The 24,104-nt window shown below is 41.1% G+C and overlaps 1 protein-coding gene across 1 annotated transcript in view; it reads right to left on the bottom strand.

Moving 5' to 3' along the window:
* Positions 1-24,104, bottom strand: part of LOC311118428 (uncharacterized protein) — a 52,775-nt gene that overhangs the window by 8,074 nt on the left and 20,597 nt on the right. Inside the window, exons 22-38 of the mRNA XM_084193231.1 lie at positions 21,415-21,484; positions 12,294-12,421; positions 11,923-12,067; positions 11,587-11,682; positions 11,339-11,425; positions 11,124-11,202; positions 10,928-11,019; positions 10,516-10,667; positions 10,230-10,388; positions 2,155-2,247; positions 1,987-2,046; positions 1,774-1,891; positions 1,282-1,323; positions 1,051-1,134; positions 843-941; positions 518-715; positions 42-133 (exon numbers count right to left, since the gene is read on the bottom strand). Of these exons, the coding sequence (XP_084049357.1) occupies positions 42-133; positions 518-715; positions 843-941; positions 1,051-1,134; positions 1,282-1,323; positions 1,774-1,891; positions 1,987-2,046; positions 2,155-2,247; positions 10,230-10,388; positions 10,516-10,667; positions 10,928-11,019; positions 11,124-11,202; positions 11,339-11,425; positions 11,587-11,682; positions 11,923-12,067; positions 12,294-12,421; positions 21,415-21,484 (1,794 nt within the window). The remainder of the gene's footprint in view (positions 1-41; positions 134-517; positions 716-842; positions 942-1,050; positions 1,135-1,281; positions 1,324-1,773; positions 1,892-1,986; positions 2,047-2,154; positions 2,248-10,229; positions 10,389-10,515; positions 10,668-10,927; positions 11,020-11,123; positions 11,203-11,338; positions 11,426-11,586; positions 11,683-11,922; positions 12,068-12,293; positions 12,422-21,414; positions 21,485-24,104) is intronic.

The raw sequence follows: 24,104 nt of genomic DNA, 5'->3' as shown, positions 1-24,104 counted from the left end.
TTTGTAAGGTGGAACTCCAAAAAGAGTCAAGAATAACTCGCCCATCGTTCCACAGGGACAGCAGATGTCTCTTGATGAGGTCCAGGATGGCTTCGATCCACAGCCAGAAGGGAAAGCTCTTCTCACTCTGGCTCTATAGTAGATACAGGGAAACACTTACTAGATATCTTCCTTATATATCTTTATGAACTGTAAATATGTTAAACAAAGTACAACTTATGAAGGCTTTATATAGAATACATAAAGGCTTCATAAGCACTACATAAATGCTTCACAAATCATCTATAAGTATATGTCATATTTTATAAATGGGGTATAAACATATATTGTGCATTATGTCACATTTGGCAAGTCACCCTACAGTGGGATTTGTTGTCACCCTTTCTACACCATTTGTGAAGCATTTATGTAGTGTTTATGAAGCATTTATGTATGCTATATAATTCCTTTATCAGTTGTACTTTGTTTAAAGTGAGACCAAATATTCTATATTCTGTGTACTGTAATCATAACCTACCTTGACAGCACCGAACATGGTCCAGGGGATAAGGCCCTCAGGATTTCTCTGTGCTTTCTGGCCCAGTAGTTTGTCAGCCAGCATACCTAGCTGCTCATCATTGAGTCCCCTCTTGGTGACAGAGGAGAACTGCCAGCTCAGCACCTCAGACAGCTGACCCCAGGACACTGTAGGTGGGCTCAGGAAGAACTCCAGGTTCTGTTACAACAAATCAATCACTCCTTTTTAAAGTGCTTGACAGTAACCCAGCATTGCGCCTTCAAGGCAAGGAAAAGCTCCCTAGAAGGAAGGAACCTTGAGAGAAACCAGAGGGGAGGTCCTCTACCTGGGGCTCGCTGGTCAGCATGTTGTACCACAGGATGGAGGCCCAGCCACTGGTTAGCTGGCTGCCGTGGGAGATGACCACGATTGGCAGGGAGATGGTCTAAGAAGGACCAGAGGCCGGAGAAAATCAAGATCAAATTAAATAAGGCCAGAGTGCTGTTGGACCTCATGAAAATGGAAGTGTAGTCTCTATATTTCAGACCACTTACCTCTAGTTTGATTTCCAGACCTGACTGGCGGAGTTCAGACTCAAAGCAGATGGAGTGCAGCTCCTCTGTCACAATGAGAGGCCCCTGGAATAACATGGACAGACAGAGCAAACATAATCCGCACCAGACTGTATTTAGTATTTATCATGAAATTCACAAATACTGTACAGATTACATGGTCATTATAGCCCATTAAGACCAATCAGAAACCAGCTCTCTTAGGTCTCTCACCTCTTTCTTTCCTTTTCCAGGCACTCTCTGCTCTTGCAGTTTCTGTGTTGAGATCAAAGAATAAACTGTAATGCAGGGATCATCAACTACTGTAGATTCAGCCGCGGGCCGATATTTTCTTGAGCGGATGGTCAGGGTGCCGGAACATAATTACAAATAATTTGTATACTACAAATTGACCGCAAGAAGCCCAAACAGATATAATATTTGACTAAAACATAACAATTTCAAACCTTGCTTACATTTGTATACAGTCACATATTTATTTAATATGCATGGTAATATTTTAGAACAGATTTTCTAAATTAAAATCACTTGGAGCTGATTTGCTGGTGTTTTTACAGTAAAAAATAAATAAGAAATACAACTTTAACAAATAAAATGACCGCCATGTGGGGAACCCTGCTGTAAGGAGTAATGACAGTGCAGGTCCAAATGGACAGTCATTCAGATTTAGTGCCATGTATGCCATTTGAAATGGTGCTAGCTTACCAAATGTAAAAACTCTGCAGCCAAGCTTCCATTGTACTGCTCCATACTCATAACCTTTGGGTTGCTTTTCAATATGTTGAATTTCCGAACGTTGAGATTAGGGAATTTAGGGAGAGAACTTAAAGAGGAAAAAAAAAAGTGCATTTAATTAAGTTAGGTTTTCACATCACAAATTCAAGAGCAGGACATAACACACAACACTCATTTACTTACTTGTTTAAAAAGGCTTTCACTTTGAGTTTATTGTTGAATTCCTGGAGCTTCACAAGAAATCTAGAGGAGAGCGAATACAAATCAAAACTCAACCAGGCCTGGACAGATCCATAGGAACTACAGATGGGAGGAACTACAGATGGTAGGTGCTGTTGTGTTTGTGCTTACCTGAGCTTGACAGTGAACTGCATCTTTGTCTGCAGCACCAGGGGTCTCTGTGGATGTGTGGGCATACAGGGCTGTCTCTCCACCACCAAGGAACTGAGACACACCATAGAGACACAAATAATTTAGAGGTGATATACTGTATAGAGGCATTTGGGTATATACAGTGAAGGAAAAAAGTATTTGATCCCCTGCTGATTTTATACGTTTGCCCACTGACAAAGAAATGATCAGTCTATAATTTTAATGGTAGTTTATTTGAACAGTGAGAGACAGAATAGCAACAAATAAATCCAGAAAAATGCATGTAAAATTTTTTATAAATTGATTTGCATTTTAATAAGGGATATAAGTATTTAACCCCCTCTCAATCAGAAAGATTTCTGGCTCCCAGGTGTCTTTTATACAGCTAACGAGCTGAGATTAGGAGCACACTCTTAAAGGGAGTGCTCCTAATCTCAGCTTGTTACCTGTATAAAAGATACCTGTCCACAGAAGCAATCAATCAATCAGATTCCAAACTCTCCACCATGGCCAAGACCAAAGAGCTCTCCAAGGATGTCAGGGACAAGATTGTAGACCTACACAAGGCTGGAATGGGCTACAAGACCATCGGCAAGCAGCTTGGTGAGAAGGTGACAACAGTTGGTGCGATTATTCGCAAATGGAAGAAACACAAAAGACCTGTCAATCTCCCTCGTGTCATAAATACCGATGTGGATGTGGTGGAGGAGTCAGGCGCAGGACACAGAGGTAAAGTCCAACAGACTTTAATAGTCATCAAAATGTAAGTGGAAACCTCCGACCTCAAAACAAACAACGAGGCGAGGGAAAAATACGCACACGCGTAAACACTAATACACGAAACAAAACGGGAGCAAACACAAAGCTCCGACACAAAGGCAGGAAGTAACAACACACAAAATTACTAGAACAAAACAAGGAACTTATAGGACACGTAATCAATACACAAATGGACACAGGTGATACAGACAGACAAAAACAATCAAATGCAGACACATAGAGCGGTGGCAGCTAATACTCCGGGGACGGCGAACGCCGAAGCCTGCCCGAACCAGGAGGAGGAGCAGCCTCGGCCGAAACCGTGACACCTCGGCCTGGGGCTCCATGCAAGATCTCACCTCGTGGAGTTGCAATGATCATGAGAACGGTGAGGAATCAGCCCAGAACTACACGGGAGGATCTTGTCAATGATCTCAAGGCAGCTGGGACCATAGTCACCAAGAAAACAATTGGTAACACACTACGCCGTGAAGGACTGAAATCCTGCAGCACCCGCAAGGTCCCCCTGCTCAAGAAAGCACTTATACAGGCCCGTCTGAAGTTTGCCAATGAACATCTGAATGATTCAGAGGAGAACTGGGTGAAAGTGTTGTGGTTCAATGAGACCAAAATGGAGCTCATTGGCATCAACTCAAATCGCCGTGTTTGGAGGAGGAGGAATGCTGCCTATGACCCCAAGAACACCCTCCCCACCGTCAAACATGGAGGTGGAAACGTTATGCTTTGGGGGGTGTTTTTCTGCTAAGGGGACAGGACAACTTCACCGCATCAAAGGGACAATGGACGGGGCCATGTACCGTCAAATCTTGGTTGAGAACCTCCTTCCCTCAGCCAGGGCATTGAAAATGGGTTGTGGATGGGTATTCCAGCATGGCAATGACCCAAAACACGCGGCCAAGGCAACAAAGGAGTGGCTCAAGAAGAAGCACATTAAGGTCCTGGAGTGGCCTAGCCAGTCTCCAGACCTTAATCCCATTGAATATCTGTGGAGGGAGCTGAAGGTTCGAGTTGCCAAACGTCAGCCTTGAAACCTTAATGACTTGGAGAAAATCTGCAAAGAGGAGTGGGACAAAATCCCTCCTGAGATGTGTGCAAACCTGGTGGACAACTACAAGAAACGTCTGACCTCTGTGATTGCCAACAAGGGTTTTGCCACCAAGTACTAAGTCATGTTTTGCAGAGGGGTCAAATACTTATTTCCCTCATTAAAATGCAAATCAATTTATAACATTTTTGATGTGTTTTTCTAGATTTTTTTGTTGTTATTCTGTCTCTCACTGTTCAAATAAACCTACCATTAAAATGATAGTCTTATCATTTCTTCGTCAGTGGGCAAACGTACAAAATCAGCAGGGGATCAAATACTTTTTTCCCTCACTGTATATATATATATATATATATATATATATATATATATATATATATATATATATACACACACACACACAGTGCTGCTTGAAAGTATGTGAACCCCTTGTGTAATTACAGATTTTTTAAATTTTACCATGAAATCTTCATTTAATCAGAACCAGTCTTTTTGATCTGGCATAACAGGTTTATATTTAACAATATCATATGTTGGTGTATAGGAAATGTGTAGAAAAACCAAATTAAAAAGGAATTAGTGCAGGTGCAAAAATAAGTGAACCCCAGGTTGCTTTGGTTAAATCAAGTAGGTAAGTAGAATCAGGTGGGTAAAAAATGAGCTACCAAATAAACCAATCAAAGGAGAGATCGTTAGGAAAGAGTATGGGCGGGACTCTGATAAATATATATAAGAAACCTGGTCAGTTTGGTGTTACCCATCCAGGTGAATGCAAAGCACACCATGCCGAGAGGAAAGGAAATCTCAGAAGACATCAGGACGAGGGTAGTGAGAACACATCAGTCTGGGGAAGGCTATAAAATAATCTCAAAAAGATTTGAGCTCCATCAGTCCACTGTGAGGCAAATAATTTACAAATGGAGAACATTTAACATGACAGCAACTCAGCCTAGAAGTGGATGCCCTTCCAAAATACCAAAATATCCCCAAGAGCCACAATAACAATAATAAATCAGGTAAAAGCCAACCCAAACATAACATCTAGAGATTTGCAGACCTCCCTTGCTGCATCTCAGGTAACTGTGCATGCTTCAACAATAAGAAGAACACAATCAAAATGCCATTCATGGGAGGGTTGCTAGGAAGAAGCCTCTGCTGTCAGAAAATAACCAAACTGGCCATCTTAACTTTGCCAGAGACCACCTGGACAAACCTGAAGGTTTCTGGAAGTCCATTCTCTGGACCGATGAGTCCAAAATTGACCTTTTTGGTCACAATCAACACCGCTATGTTTGGCAAAAACACTGCCTACCGCCAAAATAACCTTATCCCAACTGTCAAGCATGGTGGTGGAAATGTCAAGATCTGGGGCTGCTTTTCCTCCTCTGGACCTGGACGACTCCACATCATTAAGGGAACCATGAATTCTGAGGTATAACAGGAGATTCTTGAACAGAACGTCAGGCCATCAGCCAAGGACCTAAAGCTGGGCTGAAAATGGGTCTTCCAACAACAATAACACAAAGCATGCAAGCAAATCTACCAAAGAATGTCTCCGGAGAAAGAAGATTTGTGTTTTGGGTTGGCCAAGTCAAAGTCCTGACCTATGTTCGGTAAGGAGGAGTGGGCAAAAAGCCCTCAAAACAGATGTCAGAAACGGATTACTGGCTATAGGAGACGTTTTGTCGAAGTTATCGCTGCTAATGGAGGAGCCACAAGCTATTGACTGAAGGGGTTTAAAAATAAAAGATTAAGATGGGCAGTCTGAGATATGGCTTTTTCTTTTAAACTCTGCCTAGAAGGTCAGCATCCCGGACTCGCCTCTTCACTGTTGACGTTGAGACTGGTGTTTTGCGGGTCCTATTTAATGAAGCTGCCAGTTGAGGCCCTGTGAGGCATCTGTTTCTCAAACTAGACACTCTATTGTATTTGTCCTTTTGCTCAGTTGTGCACTGGGGCCTCCCACTCCTCTTTCTATTCTGGTTAGAGCCAGTTTGCGCTGTTCTGTGAAGGGAGTAATACATAGCGTTGTACGAGATCTTCAGTTTCTTGGCAATTTCTCGCATGGAATAGCCTTCATTTCTCAGAACAAGAATAGACTGACGAGTTTCAGAAGAAAGTTATTTGCTTCTGGCCATTTTGAACCTGTAATCGAACCCACAATTGCTGATGCTCTAGATACTCAACTAGTCTCAAGAAGGCCAGTTTTATTGCTTCTTTAATCAGCACAACCGTTTTCAGCTGTGCTAACATAATTTCTAAAGGGTTTTCTAATGATCAATTAGCCTTTTAAAATGATAAACTTGGATTAGCAAACACAATGTGCCATTGGGACACAGGACCGATGGTTGCTGATAATGGGCCTCTGAACGCATATGTAGATATTCCATTAAAAATCAGCCGTTTCCAGCTTCAATAGCCATTTACAACATTAACAATGTATATACTGTATTTCTGATCAATTTTATGTTATTTTAATGGACAAAGAAATTGCTTTCCTTTCGAAAACAAGGACATTTCTAAGTGACCCCAAACTTTTGAACGGTAGTGTATATATACACACACACAATACCAGTCAAAAGTTTGGACACAGCTACTCATTCAAGGGGTTTTCTTTATTTTTACTATTTTCTACATTGTAGAATAATAGTGAAGACATCAAAACTATGAAATAACACATATGGAATCATGTAGTAACCAAAAAAGTGTTAAACAAATCAAAATATATTTTATATTTGAGATTCTTCAAATAGCCTTTGCCTTTGACAGCTTTGCACACTCTTTTGATTTGTTCAACACTGTTTTGGTTACTACATGATTCCATATGTGTTATTTCATAGTTTTGATGTCTTCCATATTATTCTACAATGTAGAAAATAGTAAAAATAAAGAAAAACCCTTGAATGAGTAGGTGTGTCCAAACTTTTGACTGGTACTGTGTATATACAGTCATGGCCAAAATTGTTGGCACCCCTGAAATTTTTCCAGAAAATGAAGTATTTCTCACAGAAAAGTATTGAAATTACACATGTTTTGCTATGCACATGTTTATTTCCTTTGTGTGTATTGGAATAACACAAAAAAAACAGGAAAAAAGCAAATTTGACATAATTTCACACAAAACTCAAAAAATGGGCCGGACAAAATGATTGGCACCCTTAACTTAATATTTAGTTGCACACCCTTTGGAAAAAATAACTGAAATCAGTCGCTTCCTATAACCATCAATAAGCTTCTTACACCTCTCACCCGGAATTTTGGACCACTCTTCTTTTGCAAACTGCTCCAGGTCTCTCATATTGGATGGGTGCCTTTTCCCAACAGCAATTTTAAGATCTCTCCACAGGTGTTCAATGGGATTAAGATCTGGACTCATTGCTGGCCACTTCAGAACTCTCCAGCGCTTTGTTGCCATCCATTTCTGGGTGCTTTTTGAAGTATGTTTGGGGTCATTGTCCTGCTGGAAGACCCATGATCTCGGACGCAAACCCAGCTTTCTGACACTGGGCCCTACATTGCGACCCAAAATCCTTTGGTAATCCTCAGATTTCATGATGCCTTGCACACAGTCAAGGCACCCAGTGCCAGAGGCAGCAAAACAACCCCAAAACATCTTTGAACCTCCACCATATTTGACTGTAGGTACTGTGTTCTTTTCTTTGAAGGCTTCATTACATTTTCGGTAAACAGTAGAACGATGTGCTTTACCAAAAAGCTCTATCTTGGTCTCATCTGTCCATAAGACGTTCTCCCAGAAGGAATTTGGCTTACTCATGTACATTTTGGCAAACTGTAGTCTTGCTTTTTTATGTCTCTGTGTCAGCAGTGGGGTCCTCCTGGGTCTCCTGCCATAGCGTTTCATTTCATTCAAATTTCGACGTATAGTTCGCGCTGACACTGATGCACCCTGAGCCTGCAGGACAGCTTGAATTTCTTTGGAACTTGTTTGGGGCTGCTTATCCACCATCCGGACTATCCTGCGTTGCAACCTTTCATCAATTTTTCTCTTCCGTCCACGTCCAGGGAGATTAGCTACAGTGCCATGGGTTGCAAACTTCTTGATCATGTTGCGCACTGTGGACAAAGGAACATCTAGATCTCTGGAGATGGACTTGTAACCTTGAGATTGTTGATATTTTTCCACAATTTTGGTTCTCAAGTCCTCAGACAGTTCTCTTTTCCTCTTTCTGTTCTCCATGCTTAGTGTGGCACACACAGAAACACAATGCAAAGACTGAGTCAACTTCTCTCCTTTTTATCTGCTTTCAGGTGTGATTTTTAGATTGCCCACACCTGTTACTTGCCCCAGGTGAGTTTAAAGGAGCATCACATGCTTGGAACAAACTTATTTATCCACAATTTTGAAAGGGTGCCAATAACTTTGTCCGGCCCATTTTTTTAGTTTTGTGTGAAATTATGTCAAATTTGCTTTTTTCCTGTTTTTTTTTGTGTTATTCCAATACACACAAAGGAAATAAACATGTGCATAGCAAAACATGTGTAATTTCAATACTTTTCTGTGAGAAATACTTCATTTTCTGGAAAAATTTCAGGGGTGCCAACAATTTTGGCCATGACTGTATATACACTGCTCAAAAAAATAAAGGGAACACTTAAACAACACAATGTAACTCCAAGTCAATCACACTTCTGTGAAATCAAACTGTCCACTTAGGAAGCAACACTGATTGACAATACATTTCACATGCTGTTGTGCAAATGGAATAGACAACAGGTGGAAATTATAGGCAATTAGCAAGACACCCCCAATAAAGGCCTGGTTTTGCAGGTGGTGACCACAGACCACTTCTCAGTTCCTATGCTTCCTGGCTGATGTTTTGGTCACTTTTGAATGCTGGCGGTGCTTTCACTCTAGTGGTAGCATGAGACGGAGTCTACAACCCACACAAGTGGCTCAGGTAGTGCAGCTCATCCAGGATGGCACATCAATGCGAGCTGTGGCAAGAAGGTTTGCTGTGTCTGTCAGCGTAGTGTCCAGAGCATGGAGGCGCTACCAGGAGACAGGCCAGTACATCAGGAGACGTGGAGGAGGCCGTAGGAGGGCAACAACCCAGCAGCAGGACTCCTACCTCCGCCTTTGTGCAAGGAGGAGCAGGAGGAGCACTGCCAGAGCCCTGCAAAATGACCTCCAGCAGGCCACAAATGTGCATGTGTCTGCTCAAACCGTCAGAAACAGACTCCATGAGGGTGGTATGAGGGCCCGACGTCCACAGGTGGGGGTTTTGCTTACAGCCCAACACCGTGCAGGATGTTTGGCATTTGCCAGAGAACACCAAGATTGGCAAATTCACCACTGGCGCCCTGTGCTCTTCACAGATGAAAGCAGGTTCACACTGAGCACATGTGACAGAGTCTGGAGACGCCGTGGAGAACGTTCTGCTGCCTGCAACATCCTCCAGCATGACCGGTTTGGCAGTGGGTCAGTCATGGTGTGGGGTGGCATTTCTTTGGGGGGCCGCACAGCCCTCCATGTGCTCGCCAGAGGTAGCCTGACTGCCATTAGGTACCGAGATGAGATCCTCAGACCCCTTGTGAGACCATATGCTGGTGCGGTTGGCCCTGGGTTCCTCCTAATGCAAGACAATGCTAGACCTCATGTGGCTGGAGTGTGTCAGCAGTTTCTGCAAGAGGAAGGCATTGATGCTATGGACTGGCCCGCCCGTTCCCCAGACCTGAATCCAATTGAGCACATCTGGGACATCATGTCTCGCTCCATCCACCAACGCCACGTTGCACCACAGACTGTCCAGGAGTTGGCGGATGCTTTAGTCCAGGTCTGGGAGGAGATCCCTCAGGAGACCATCCACCACCTCATCAGGAGCATGCCCAGGCATTGTAGGGAGGTCAAACAGGCACGTGGAGGCCACATACACTACTGAGCCTCATTTTGACTTGTTTTAAGGACATTACATCAAAGTTGGATCAGCCTGTAGTGTGGTTTTCCACTTTAATTTTGAGGGTGACTCCAAATCCAGACCTCCATGGGTTGATACATTTGATTTCCATTGATAATTTTTGTGTGATTTTGTTGTCAGCACATTCAACTATGTAAAGAAAAAAGTATTTAATAAGATTATTTCATTCATTCAGATCTAGGATGTGTTATTTTAGTGTTCCCTTTATTTTTTTGAGCAGTGTATATATATATATATTGAGAGAGAGAGAGATAATTAATTCAAAATCGGAATACAGGTGTGGTGTCACTCACCGTTCTAGGAGGTTCCGGAACAGTGCCAGGGCCCGCCCCTCCAGTAAGCCTTTCTGCTGTGTGATTGGGTCATTGTCGTATGTGTACTTCTGCTCTAGTTCCTGGAGCTCCTTCAGCTGCTGCCTCACCTGCTGCAGGCTTTCCGCCACCGCTGTGAACCTACAGGGGAAGAAGAAGAAGATGAAGAAAAATAATAAATGTATTTTCCATTTGTTTGGAGAGAACCAAAATGCATATTTTTGCTTCATCAGCCAACACACCCAAAATAATGAACTAGCCTCCTCACCAGTTCTGCAGTTGGTCCAGACATGCGTTGGGTGGTCCTCCGATACAGGAGCTCTGCTGCCTCTTTTTCCACTTAGGCAGCTCCTCTGAGATCAGGTCTGACTGGACCGCCTCTGCCATGTTAAGCACCTCTGCCAACTGGCCAACCACTTCCTGTGGAGGGCGACAACAACAAACGTATAGTTATTATTTACTCTATAACCGTCATCTACTCTTCAATATGAGCATGCTGGTTATAACTAGATAATACACTCTTAGTCATTCAGACTGAGACTATGATACATGTTATTCTTAGTGGTGCTTGATGCATGATTATTCATGTTTTTTGTCATTGCATTTTATTTTTCACAGTACAAAGTCATGGTCGAATGTCACTGTTTAGCCTCATCATGACCCCTCATGACCCCTCTTACCCCTCTCTTGAACTTCAGCTTGAAACACATCTCTACAATCAGCAGCTTCTCATGTTCCAGCTGTTTCGGTGTCAGCCCGTTAATTTCATGTTCTAAAGTGAGAGAAGGAAAAACATTCACTTACTGACTATACTTGAAACACAGATTCCTGTAAATAGATGATGATCTATTACAGATTGAGAATAAAACACCTTACCTCTGTTCTTAAGAGTATTTAGCTTAAAGTCATGCTCGTCTTGAAGGTATTCCAGAGACTTTATATTCTGATCCGCTTCCTAGCAAGTGAGATAAACGTGTTGGATCAGATAGATGACAAACCTGACATGCATGAACATGTACTGCAAATCACTGATGGACTTGTTCCACCAGGAAACAATCAACATATAGTATATGATGGAAATGTTAACTCACCTGAACCTTGTTTTTCATGTCTTTGACTTTGTTGTCCAGCTTTTGTTTCTCCAGAACCATGCTAGTCTGTGTGTTTTCTCTGTCGGTCTGAGAACAAAATACTGTTCATTTAACTGCACAGTTAAAGCATGTAAACGCTCCAATATACAGTTATGGATCATCTCCAATATCTGACAGCATGGATAGAGAAAGACGTGTGGTGATTTTATTAATTACAATGTATGTCAATACAAGTCAATGTAGGGCACCTCTATGCTTTTGGCAGCAGCCAGAATCCTCTGCTCCTCCTTCAGGTTTCTGGAGATGATCATGGCCATGTGAACAGGATCCTCCTGAAAGCGGTCCTGTGAAAGTGTGTACTTTATTACTACAAACCCCAAAAAAACATTTACTGAGAGTGGGGTCATGAATTCCACATCAACAACTCATTCAAAATCAATATATTTCAGGAGTTAAAAGGGGAAATTAGCAGCAAGAGGTATAACTTCTAATTGATCATTCCTGTAACATACAAGCAATAAAGTATGGAAGGCCACTGGCAGTAAGGTCTGTACTGAAAAGATGTGACTGAGCTCATACTAAACCTGGAAGTTTCTCTTGAGCTTGCGGATGTTGTGTTGTCGCAGGAGGTTTTTCTCCAGGGCGAAGCGGCTGTGTTGGTCATCAAGCTGGGCTAGGAGATCGTGGAAGCGGACAGTAGCCAGGGATTCCTCAACAGCCACATAATCCCTATGGATTGGATCATTGACATACTGTATATCAGTATCAGAACAGCAACATTATCTCTACATAGATATGGATTTACACGGGAATTAAGATTGGATGAAAGAGATGAAATACAATAAAATACAGATATAATTGAAAAGAGTAGTGTAGAATACTGGTCAAATAGAATAGATCTTTGTAAATCCATTTTACAGCAGCCTCCCTGCAGTCTTCATCCCTGCTTGCTTACCAGTCGATGCTCTCAATCCACTTGCTGAGGTACTGTCTGATGTCCATGGGGAAGGAGTCATCATAGAGCTGTTGGACCTGCTCCTGGTATTTAGGATCCAGTAGTTTCAGCTGGCCCCACTGGGCCATCTAGACCAGTGAACAATAACAGTAAACGTATTATGAAAATGTATGTCTATTATTGAAACAATTACATGGCTACAACATGGATAATATAATTCACCTTCATATGCCTGGCATGTATCAGCTTGTTGTCCTCCCTGCCCCATTACCCCTATCTCAACACAACGGTTCTGCCCCATTTCCAAACAGTAGCTAGGTTTCCATTCAATTTGCGACAGATTTTCATGCAAATGTTCTAAAATCTGCATAAAACAATATACGCATTTCCCCTCAGGGATGTGTTTCCAACAAACTGACTTTTTGCGGATAAAAGGCTGTGCGTATGACGTAGGGTACATAAAAATAACTTTTACCATTTAATTCCCATGTACCGAATGAAAAATACAAATTAAATGGGTTTCCATCGCATTTTCAACTCTACTGATGAGCTGTGTTCGAATACCCATAATAGCATACTGTATACTACATACTAAACTCAGCAAAAAAAGAAACGTCCTCTTTTCAGGACCCTGTCTTTCAAAGATAATTCGTAAAAATCCAAATAACTTCACAGATCTTCATTGTAAAGGGTTTAAACACTGTTTCCCATGCTTGTTCAATGAACCATAAACAATTAATGAACATGCACCTGTGGAACGGTCGTTAAGACACTAACAGCTTACAGACGGTAGGCAATTAAGGTCACAGTTATGAAAACTTAGGACACTAAAGAGGCCTTTCTACTGACTCTGAAAAAAACCAAAAGAAAGATGCCCAGGGTCCCTGCTCATCTGCGTAAACGTGCCATAGGAATGCTGCAAGGAGGCATGAGGACTGCAGATGTGGCCATGGCAATAAATTGGAATGTCCGTACTGTGAGACGCCTAAAACAGCGCTACAGGGAGACAGGACGTACAGCTGATCGTCCTCGCATTGGCAGACCACGTGTAACTACACATGCACAGGATCGGTACATCCGAACATCACACCTGCGGGACAGGTACAGGATGGCAACAATAACTGCCCGAGTTACACCAGGAACGCACAATCCCTCCATCAGTGCTCAGACTGTCCGCAATAGGCTGAGAGAGGCTGGACTGAGGGCTTGTAGGACTGTTGTAAGGCAGGTCCTCACCAGACATCACCGGAAACAATGTCGCCTATGGGCACAAACCCACCGTCACTGGACCAGACAGGACTGGCAAAAAGTGCTCTTCACTGACCAGTCGCGGTTTTGTCTCACCAGGGGTGATGGTCGGATTCGCGTTTATCGTCGAAGGAATGAGCGTTACAACGAGGCCTGTACTCTGGAGCGGGATCGATTTGGAGGTGGAGGGTCTGTCATGGTCTGAGGCGGTGTGTCACAGCATCATCGGACTGAGCTTGTTGTCATTGCAGGCAATCTCAACGCTGTGCGTTACAGGGAAGACATCCTCCTCCCTCATGTGGTACCCTTCCTGCAGGCTCATCCTGACATGACCCTCCAGCATGACAATGCCACCAGCTATACTCCTCGTTCTGTGCGTGATTTCCTGCAAGACAGGAATGTCAGTGTTCTGCCATGGCCAGCGAAGAGCCCGGATCGCAATCCCATTGAGCACGTCTGGGACCTGTTGGATCGGAGGGTGAGGGCTAGGGCTATTCCCCCCAGAAATGTCTGGGAACTTGCAGGTGCCTTGGTGGACATGGTAACATCTCACTGCAAGAACTGGCAAATCTGGTGCAGTCCATGAGGAGGAGATGCACTGCAGTACTTAATGCAGCTGGTGGCCACACCAGATACTGACTGTTACTTTTGATTTTGACCCCCCCTTTTTTTCAGGGACACATTATTCAATTTCTGTTAGTCACATGTCTATGGAACTTGTTCAGTTTATGTCTCAGTTGTTGAATCTTGTTATGTTCATACAAATATTTTCACATGTTAAGTTTGCTGAAAATAAACGCAGTTGGCAGTGAGAGGACGTTTCTTTTTTTGCCGAGTTTATATACTATTAGTTCATTTTAGTATACTGTAAACGAACGGTATCCTTTTCGACTGTCTACCGGAAGTTGATGCTGTTGCTATGCAACCTCTTGCTAGCTTGTTAGTTACTAGCTAGAAATGTTACGATTGTGTTCTTAACTTCAATCTGGAGTGCCAGAGTGCGCTCAGGGCGTTTGTAAATTCAGAGCGTTGTCAGATTGTCCGTTTGTAAATTCAGAGCGTTTCGTTCTCGGAGCGCACACTTGACGCTCGGGCGGAGGAGTAGGGTTGATTCGAGCGTTCTGTCCTTACAACGTCAGTCAAGCACCCAAGCTAACGTTGGCTAGCTACTTCCAGATACAAATGAGAGAACACCTCACTCTGACTATTTTCCTCGCCCTAGCAGAGCTGGTTCGGCAGTTTTCATGTTATCCAGAGCGTTGGTGACTGTAACTGCGCTGCTGGCAACAATTTCATTACGCTTTTTTGCCGACGTTTACTGACACCGGCCATATTCAACCGGTGTTGAGCGCTCGTAAATTCATCAATTATTCTGCGCTGTGGTACACTCAGACGAGAGTGCTCTGAAAGCGGAGTAGATAGCCAGAGCGAATTTACGAAAGCACCCGAATGTCCATTGAGAACGCACAACGACTATACCACTTAGCTAAACTAAGAATGACGGGAATAATGAAGTCAATCAACGTTGCGTAGTTAGTTAAATAGCATATCGCTAGTTAACATGCTGGCAAGTTTGATGTATTAGTAGCCAACTAACGTTAGGTAGCTAGCTAACATATTACCTGCTGTAATGATATGCTATGTGGTTCGTAAGGATAGCGTAGATAACAAATTGTCAGCCAACATTATGTGTAAGGTAACTTATTTGAAAAGTCATTACATTGCTCAACGACGTGAAGCAACGCCCATTTCCAGAAGAATTGCATTATGGGCCCTAAAATACGGAAATAGTGTCCACTGCTGGTATGCTTCCTATTTTTTCCAACAGTACTACCAGTAGGACATTCGGGAACTTTTGGCATACTTACTATATCCATACTATGACCAATAAGCATACTATATACTCAATTTACGTCACAAATAGTACGGTTAGTATAGTATTTCGAACACAACTATGGTTTTGTCACAAAAACTGTTGCGTTAGCGTTAAATAGCAAATGTGCCCACTTTGGTCTTGGCACATGCGCTCTAGCCAACCGCTCACAGACGCTACCAACATTATGAGATTATTATGGATAAGAGCGATATTATTTTTATTTGTCAAACAGCAGCCATGGCATCGATAATCATGTCACCAGAATAAGACTCTCGATATTCATTGGAAGGGATCATCAAGTTCATCACCTTGCACATTCACACCCTCACCCTGTGAGGTTCATCATAATTGATTTTAAATGTAGCCTAATAAACTATGCTTTCCCGAATCGTAGTGGGAGGACCATACAACATATCATGATGGCGTGCCTCCAAATTTACTTCGTTATGATGGTTATTAACTATATCAATAGCCTATTTCCGCATAAAGGCGGTTCCACCGCGATTTCTCGCATAATTAATTTGACTCACAAAAGAAGATCCCACCATGTCGAACGAAACAATTGTCTGTCGGCATTTATCAAATGTTACCAGCATTTCATGTTTCCATAGCCCAGTCGAGACATGTTTCATGCGTCACGTCATTAATCTGCATGAAGTTTAAAGTTAATTTCCTTCTCCTTTCTGAGGTGTTGGTATAAAGGCTGTATCACCACTGTTATAAATAAAAGATTGCCTTACCTTTGACGAGAGAAACTAAATCACAGAGAACAGACTTCTACGTTAAAATGTACAGACAGTAGGCTACAAAAAAGCAAACGCAACAGTTCGGAAGAGGCATGCGCAACAGTTCGGAAGAGGCATGCGGAAATAAGTATTATCCAATCGGTGTTACGGAAAGTTTATTTTATTTTATTGTTTTATTGCACATTACATTTACATTTATGTCATTTAGCAGACGCTCTTATCCAGAGACAATAAGTATACAAACAGACAATGATAACATATGCTAGGGGGTACAACAAATTACAGATTATACAAAGACCTTAAAATATATGCTCAACACAAAAAGTACAGTTAAAGTACATGTATTGATTGCTTTCTTATTGGAAGAATGTAGATTGGTCTTAATGTACTGCTCGAATTCCTTATAGAAAACATGGAATTTATTAGTGAATTTACATTTATGAATATGACATTTTTACATTAGCACAATTAGATTTATGAGGTACATTTGTTTTTCTTTATCCTTATTATAGTTAAGGAAACCGAGAAGCATATTCTCCCATAAAAAACAAAAGCCAAGAATATTAACAATTATAAAACTATAAATATCTTGCCATAATTTCTTTACATGTAGACAATGCAAAAATAAATGCAAAACTGTTTCTGGATGCTCAACACAAAAAGTACAGTTAATGTTAATGTCTTTTTTGAGTTTCTTCAGGTAATGATTCGCAGGGTAATACTTATGGATCATTCTGAAAGAGACCTCTTTGACATTGTTAACAAGCAGGTATTTGTGTGGTAATAACCAGACTTTTTTCCAACAGATATTATTGACAAATGTATTCCAGTAAGTTGTGACATAAGGAATAGATACAATATCCCTTTGAAATAAAGCACGTATAGATCTGTTGTTCTGAGGGAGCCAGGTGTTTAGGATTTGATCTGGGAATTTCCTCAGGAATTTCGCAGGTTTTATGACGCATCACATGCTAGTCCGAACTAGGAAAATAGGAAATGTCTGACTTGCTAACTGATTGAAGACGGCACGTGTATAACTACAACTTCCGATGTTCCAAGTTCCGGCTAATACATGAACGCTGCATCATACCACAGTAAACACCCATACGAACCACTTTTCCATCCACAGTTTGTATGCATAAAAAAAACCCAAAAAAACATGACAGCTATGATGGAAACAGGAAGTTTTGGGATAATTGTATAAATCCCGACATAATTTGTTCGTTCGCATGGTGGGATCTTTTTGTGTCAGTCAAATTAATTATGCGATAAATGGCGGTGGAAACGCCTTTATGCGCAAATGTTGATATAATAACCATCATATTAAAGTAAACTTGGAGTCACGCGATGATATGGTGTGTGATGGTCCTCCCACTATGACTCTGGAAACCATGCAGTTTATTAGGCTACAGATGGAATAAGTTATGATAAACTTCACAGGGTGGGTAAAGTGCACGGTCTTATTCTGGTGACATGATGATCAATGCTTGACTGCCATTTGACAAAATACAAATATTCTGCTCTTATCCATAATAATAAAATGTAGACTAGCCTACCCGCACTTTATCTGCGAGCGATTGGCTAGAGCTCACGGGCCAAGACCTGAGTAGGCACATTTGCTATTTAATGCAACATTATGGTAGAGTTGAAAATGCGATGGAAACACAATGGACTTTAGATTTTTATTCGGTACATACAAAACGTACGGGAAAAAGTAGGCCTACATTTAGTGTGCACCATGTCATCAGGCACTGATTTGTATCCACAGCAAGTCATTTAGGTGGAAACACACCACTTGTGGAAAAATGTAATATTTCCTTTATGTGGATTCTAGAATATTCGCATGAAAATCTGTCGCCAATTGGATGGAAACGTAGCAACATATGGTACATGCTTCCAGTAATTGGCACATGTTAAAGCTGTCTATCTCTTTAAAACTGAAACAAAACATTGATCTCTAATGCAGCCAATCAGAATCATAAAAGGGAGATGGGGAGATTATTTTTAAAAAATAGTCATTAAAATACTTGTCACTGTGTTATATAGGCCTGGGATAGGCTATTCTGTACAAAGTGGGATTAAAAAGACAAGTGACAGGATGCAATTTATGCTTTACCTGACACTCTTAGCTGCACTTGGCACCATGGGGATAAATGAAACCACGAGGCGCCAAGCCAACGTAACAACAGTGGAGGGAGAAGGAGAGCAATGCTCAACCTGCGAATTCAGAGAACAGAGCAGACTAATGAGACTTCACAACATCAGATCCCAAATTCTCAGCATTCTGAGGCTCGAGCAGGCTCCAAACATCAGCCGAGATATGATCATGCAGCTCTTACCGAAAGCGCCCCCCTTTACACAATTTATGGACCAGTATGAGCATCGTGTGGAGGATGAGGAGCGTGCCACCACTGAAACGATCATAACCATGGCCAAACGTAAGTAATTAAGTTATTTGCTTATACAAAAGTGGGTAGTTTATGCCTGCCATGCGCCATGGAACCAGAAAAGTGTGTGCGTAAATTCACTGGTGTGGAATTGAAACCAAACATGTAAGATATGTTCCTTATGTAGGTAAATATTTTAGGCCTATAGTCATATTTTATTGTAATCAGTTTAGCCTACAGATCGTGATAGGAATATTATGTTTTACATTAGCGCTTCCCTAGTACTGTATCAACTCAAATTAATTTTTATTAGTCACATGCGCTAAATACTACTGGTGTAAACTTTAGCGTGAAATGCTTGCTTACGAGCCCTTCCCAACGATGCAGAGTTTCCAAATAATAATACATATAAAATAGTAACATAAGGAATAAAATAAAATACACAAGAATGGAGCTATATACAGGGAGTACCAGTACCAGATCAATGTGCAGAGGTACAAATTATTTCAGGTAGATATGTACATGAAGGTAGGGTAAAGTGACTAGGCATCAGGATAGATAATAATGTTTGTGTGTTGTGTTGTTTCGGTATGCGTGTGTGTTATGTCTATGTGTGCATATGTAGTGAATGTGTATGGGTTTTGTGTGGGAGTTTCGATGTATTGTGTGTGAGTGAGTGTGTACAGTGCCTTGCAAAAGTATTATGTTGCACCGCCGCCGCCCCCACCCCCAAACTACTTAATGTGGCTATGTCAACAACACAAATAGCTTTACTGGTTTGGGAAGTAGAATTTTAACCAAATTGGAATTGAACTTAGTTGAAACAGAACAGCTAACTAACAACACAACTCTCTTTGCACTCATATTCCAGTCAGAGAGGGAGGGAGTCTGGGGATCGGAACTTTGCTATCGGCTACTATCTGAAGGAGAAGAAGGTTGGTGACAGCTGAAACAAGCACACACACTTTACATCAGTCAAATGTACCTTTTCTAGATCACTTAGACATTTTTACTAGGCATTGTCTGACTGTCAAATCAAATCACTGTTGTTTCTTTCTAGTGCTTTCCAGAAGGGACAGACATGACTTCCATTTTAGACCTCTACTTCCAGGTGAGTATTTGTATTTGGCAGCAGCTACTCCAAACACATTAAGACACTTACATCACACATAAAACAAAAGATAAAACAGTACATCATATAACATTATTACACCACTACATATCTACAATACAAAATGTATAATACCACCATACAACAATATTACAATGTACGTGTGTGTGCTAGCGTTTGTGTGCATATGCGTGTGTCTCTTCACAGTCCCTGCTGTTCCATAAGGTGTATTTTTATACGTTTTAAAAAAATCTGATTCTACTGCTTGCATCAGTTACCTGATGTGGAATAGAGTTCCATGTAGTCATGGCTCTATGTAGTACTGTGCACCTCCCATAGTCTGTTCTGGACTTGGGGATTGTGAAGAGATCTCTGGTGGCATGTCTGGGCTCTGCATGGGTGTCCGACAGCTCGGTTCATTCAGCTTGTCAACACTTCTTACAAAAACAAGTAGTGATGAAGTCAATTTCTCCTCCACTTTGAGCCATGAGAGATTGACATGCATATCATTAATGTTAGCTCTCCGTGTACATTTAAGGGCCAACCGTGCTGCCCTGTTTGTGGCACCTGACCACACAACTGAACAGGAGTCCTCCCGAGTGGCGCAGTGGTCTAAGGCACTGCATCGCAGTGCTAGCTGTGCCACTAGAGATCCTGGTTCGTATCCAGGCTCTGTCGTAGCTGGCCGCGACCGGGAGACCCATGGGGCGGCGCACAATTGGCCCAGGGTAGGGGAGGGAATGGCCGGCAGGGATGTAGCTCAGTTGGTAGAGCATGGCATTTGCAACGGCAGGGTTGTGGGTTCGATTCCAGTATAATTATTTTTTTTAAATACAAAATGTATGCACTCACTAACTGTAAGTCGCTCTGGATAAGAGCGTCTGCTAAATGACGTAAATGTAAATGTAGTCCAGGTGCGACAAAACTAGGGCCTGTATGACCTGCCTTGTTGATAATGTTGTTAAGAAGGCAAGGGAGCGCTTTATTATGGACAGACTTCTCCCCATCTTAGCTACTGTTGTATCAAAAGGTTTTGACCCTGACAGTTTACAATCAGGATTACTCCAAGCAGTTTAGTCACCTCAACTTGCTAAATTTCCATATTATTCATTTCAAGATTTAGTTGAGGTTTAGGGTTTAGTGAATGATTTGTCCCAAATACAATGCTTTTAGTTTTTTTAATATTTAGGACTAACTTATTCCTTGCCACCCATTCTGAAACTAACTGCAGCTCTTTGTTAAGTGTTGCAGTGATTTCACTCACTTTATTAACCAGTTTTCCATCCAACTTTTTTATGCGAGTAAAGTACGTCGGATAAGAAATGTCCCGACAGGCTGGATGGAAACAAACTTTCCAAATGTCGACAAAACAAAATACGCTAGACAAGATGGGATATTTTTGTCTCTAAAATGTATTATGCAAGAAATGGTGGTGGAAACGCTTTTATGCGCAAATATTTGTATAATAACCATCATATAGATGTAAACTTGGAGTCACACAATGATATGTTGTGTGGTCCTCCCACTACGACTTGGGAAAGCATGCAGTTTATTAGTCTACAGGTGAAATAAGTTATGATGAACTTCACAGGGGGGTAAAAGTATTTTATTTTGCAGATTTGAGAATATTCGCATTAATATCTTTCGCCAATTAGATGAAAACCTAGCTAATATAAAATGTGTCCAGTGTTTACCATGTCTCTTGTCTGTTCCATCAAGGTGGGGTAACACACCGATGGAAGAGGCAGTGCACTTTGGACACCACGATGTTGTGACCATGCTCCAGGACTACAATAACAAGGACAGTCCACCGGGGGGCGCCACTGAGGACAAAGAGAAGGAGATATCGGAGAAGAACATTGACGGCCTATTATGAGCCAACTAATACTCTTATTTATTCATAGAAATTAAATAACTAGAACGGACGTTCCCATTGAAATTATATATGTGATCTGAGAGGCTTGGTCCATTCCAGTCATTCTATTTCTATGGCCCCATTAACTATCTGGAAGATTTACTGTAAGTGTGTGGTCCCTTTGTCACGTCAGTGGTAGGTCACGTATACTGTTGATAATACTGTATTGTTGATTTTGTATAAAAGTATTGTATTTCTGTATTTTCAAAGACGACAATGTGTCCAAAAAATATATTTTGACTGACTTTTACCCAGATGTTTTTAGTTTTTTTGGTTGTTTCCTTTTTTATGTCGTACTGTTCACTCTGCGCAACTCACCCTCTGTGTGTGTCGGCACTATGTGGAATGTATTTTCTACATTTAAGTGCACAAAACATTTCTCTTTATGTACAACAGTGTGTAAAACCTGAACGTATGCATAAGATAACGTGCACATTTATGTAATGTGTGTATATCCCTGAAATTAAGATAATATCTGAGGTAGATGGATTCAGTGTAAATACTATTTATCTGTAGTGAAATCAAGTGACTCTCTCACTGGCACAGCTTTTGAAGAAAATGGATAAAGTCCACACGCTGTGCAGTTAGGCTTAAGTTTGGCTATATTGATGAGGCAGAATGCGTTATATAAACTTTTCCACATGTTCACAGATCTAGGTAGCCTAGTCACAAATATGTTTGTGCTGTATATGACACTGGCTATACAGTTGGCTATACAGCCCAGACAGATCTGGGACCAGGCTATCTATGGTTTAGGACCTCTGGTCTTTTGATTTAGGCCTAGTAGCTTCATATGAATTGAAAGTATGGCATTATGTGGAGTGAGTTTTGTTTTGCTGGTTTGCTATTTGATAGCTAGACATTTTTGCAAATTTTTCTTCAAAATGACAAAAGTTGTTTTTTCTTGATTGTTCTATAGTCTTATTTAAATTTTGAGTAGAAAGGGGTTTATTTATTTAAGTGTCAGCCAAAGCTGTTGTGTACGTTTGCTCCACCTGATAATAAAGTCAAGTCGGCAACTTTAAAAAAGAGAACATATCATAAGTGAGCCGCCTAATGCTCTGCAGAAGGTGTGGAGCCATGGCACAAAACCCACAGTCTGAGTTTCTCAGGAGCAATACAATACAATTCAACCAGCAGCCATGTGCTCTTTACAGACAGGTTTCCCACCTATGCTAATTCAAATTTTAGGGCAAAACATAAAACCCTTAGAAACATTGATTTATCACTTCATGGATACAGCAGTGTCAATGGCGTTACTATCATGTCTTATCACACAAGTTTACTTATTTGTCAGCTATATGGTTTTACATGGATTTTATCTTCAGTTATAGACAGTTATTGACAGAGCATTACACTTTAATGAATGTTTTTAGTTCGGAACAACTCCACAATGGTGGACTTTAAATCTTGCCATACTCACCCAAAAGCCTATTTTGGGTAGAGATAAAATAGTTGTCATTATAGGCCTATATGAAAGCAGAACACTAAGACTATCCTACACATAACTAATGGAGCACTTTTTATGCAGATACGCACATTGATTGTTTAACTGTTTAGAGTGTAAAAGTGTAAAATAAACGTATAAGCGTATACTTGAAAAGTCAGGTTGTTTTGGTGAGAACTAGTCTGTTTGTGTGTAAATATGTTTGTGTCATTGACTATGGGAGGGACAGCAACTACAAATCTGGTAATGACAGAGGGCATTGCATTCAAAATCTCAAGCCCTACACTATTGTACTAAAAGTACTCAGGCAACGTACTTGTGATTTGATGAATGAATATGATATTGTTATTGAATAACTCATCTCAAGTGTTTAGTGTTGCTTTCATTGGATTTGACTGACTTTGTATCCCCAGTCCCTGTTGCACAAGAAGCCTCGTATGTATGAGTGTTTATTGTTCATCTGTGTAGGTGCAGGTCAACTTCAACATTAACTAATTATTTTGAATGTACCACAGGTGTATACTGATGTCATCAGTTTGTTTGTTTTCATTCAAGTATATCTGCTTCAGCTGTGTGTTGCAGGCAATGGAGATATATTTATTTCAATGATCAAACAATAAATAAATAACTTTAAAGATGGATGATATCTCATTTTATTCTTTTTTTGGGGTCATTTAGCAGATGGTCTTATCCAGAGTGACTTACAAGTAGTGAGTGCATACATTTTCAGACCTTTTTTTCCCTTACTGTGAATCGAACCCACAACCGTGGCGTCGCAAGTGAGCCACACAGGACTGTATATGGATGAATATGGACATGGAAAGACTTAGGAGCGCCTATTCAGTCATTATATGAATGTTACAGTAGTTAGCTAAGTGTTTTATGTTTATACACATTATCACCAAAATATATAATTGTTTCCAGTGAGTGTAATATATAATGTATATTTCTACTGTAATTGTATATCTTTCAAACTGACTCCGTACAAAAAAAGTTTATATGTTCTGCAACATGACTACTGAAGTTCAAGGAGAGTAAAGGATACAGATGAAATAGGCTTCAATATAAAACATGTTCTGGA

The sequence above is a fragment of the Coregonus lavaretus genome (assembly GCF_964263955.1).
Source record: "Coregonus lavaretus genome assembly, contig: HAP1_SCAFFOLD_3368, whole genome shotgun sequence".
Classification (NCBI taxonomy): Eukaryota; Metazoa; Chordata; class Actinopteri; order Salmoniformes; family Salmonidae; genus Coregonus; species Coregonus lavaretus.
The sequence above is the reverse complement of the archived record's forward strand: the minus strand, read 5'-3'. Positions and strand labels throughout refer to the sequence as shown.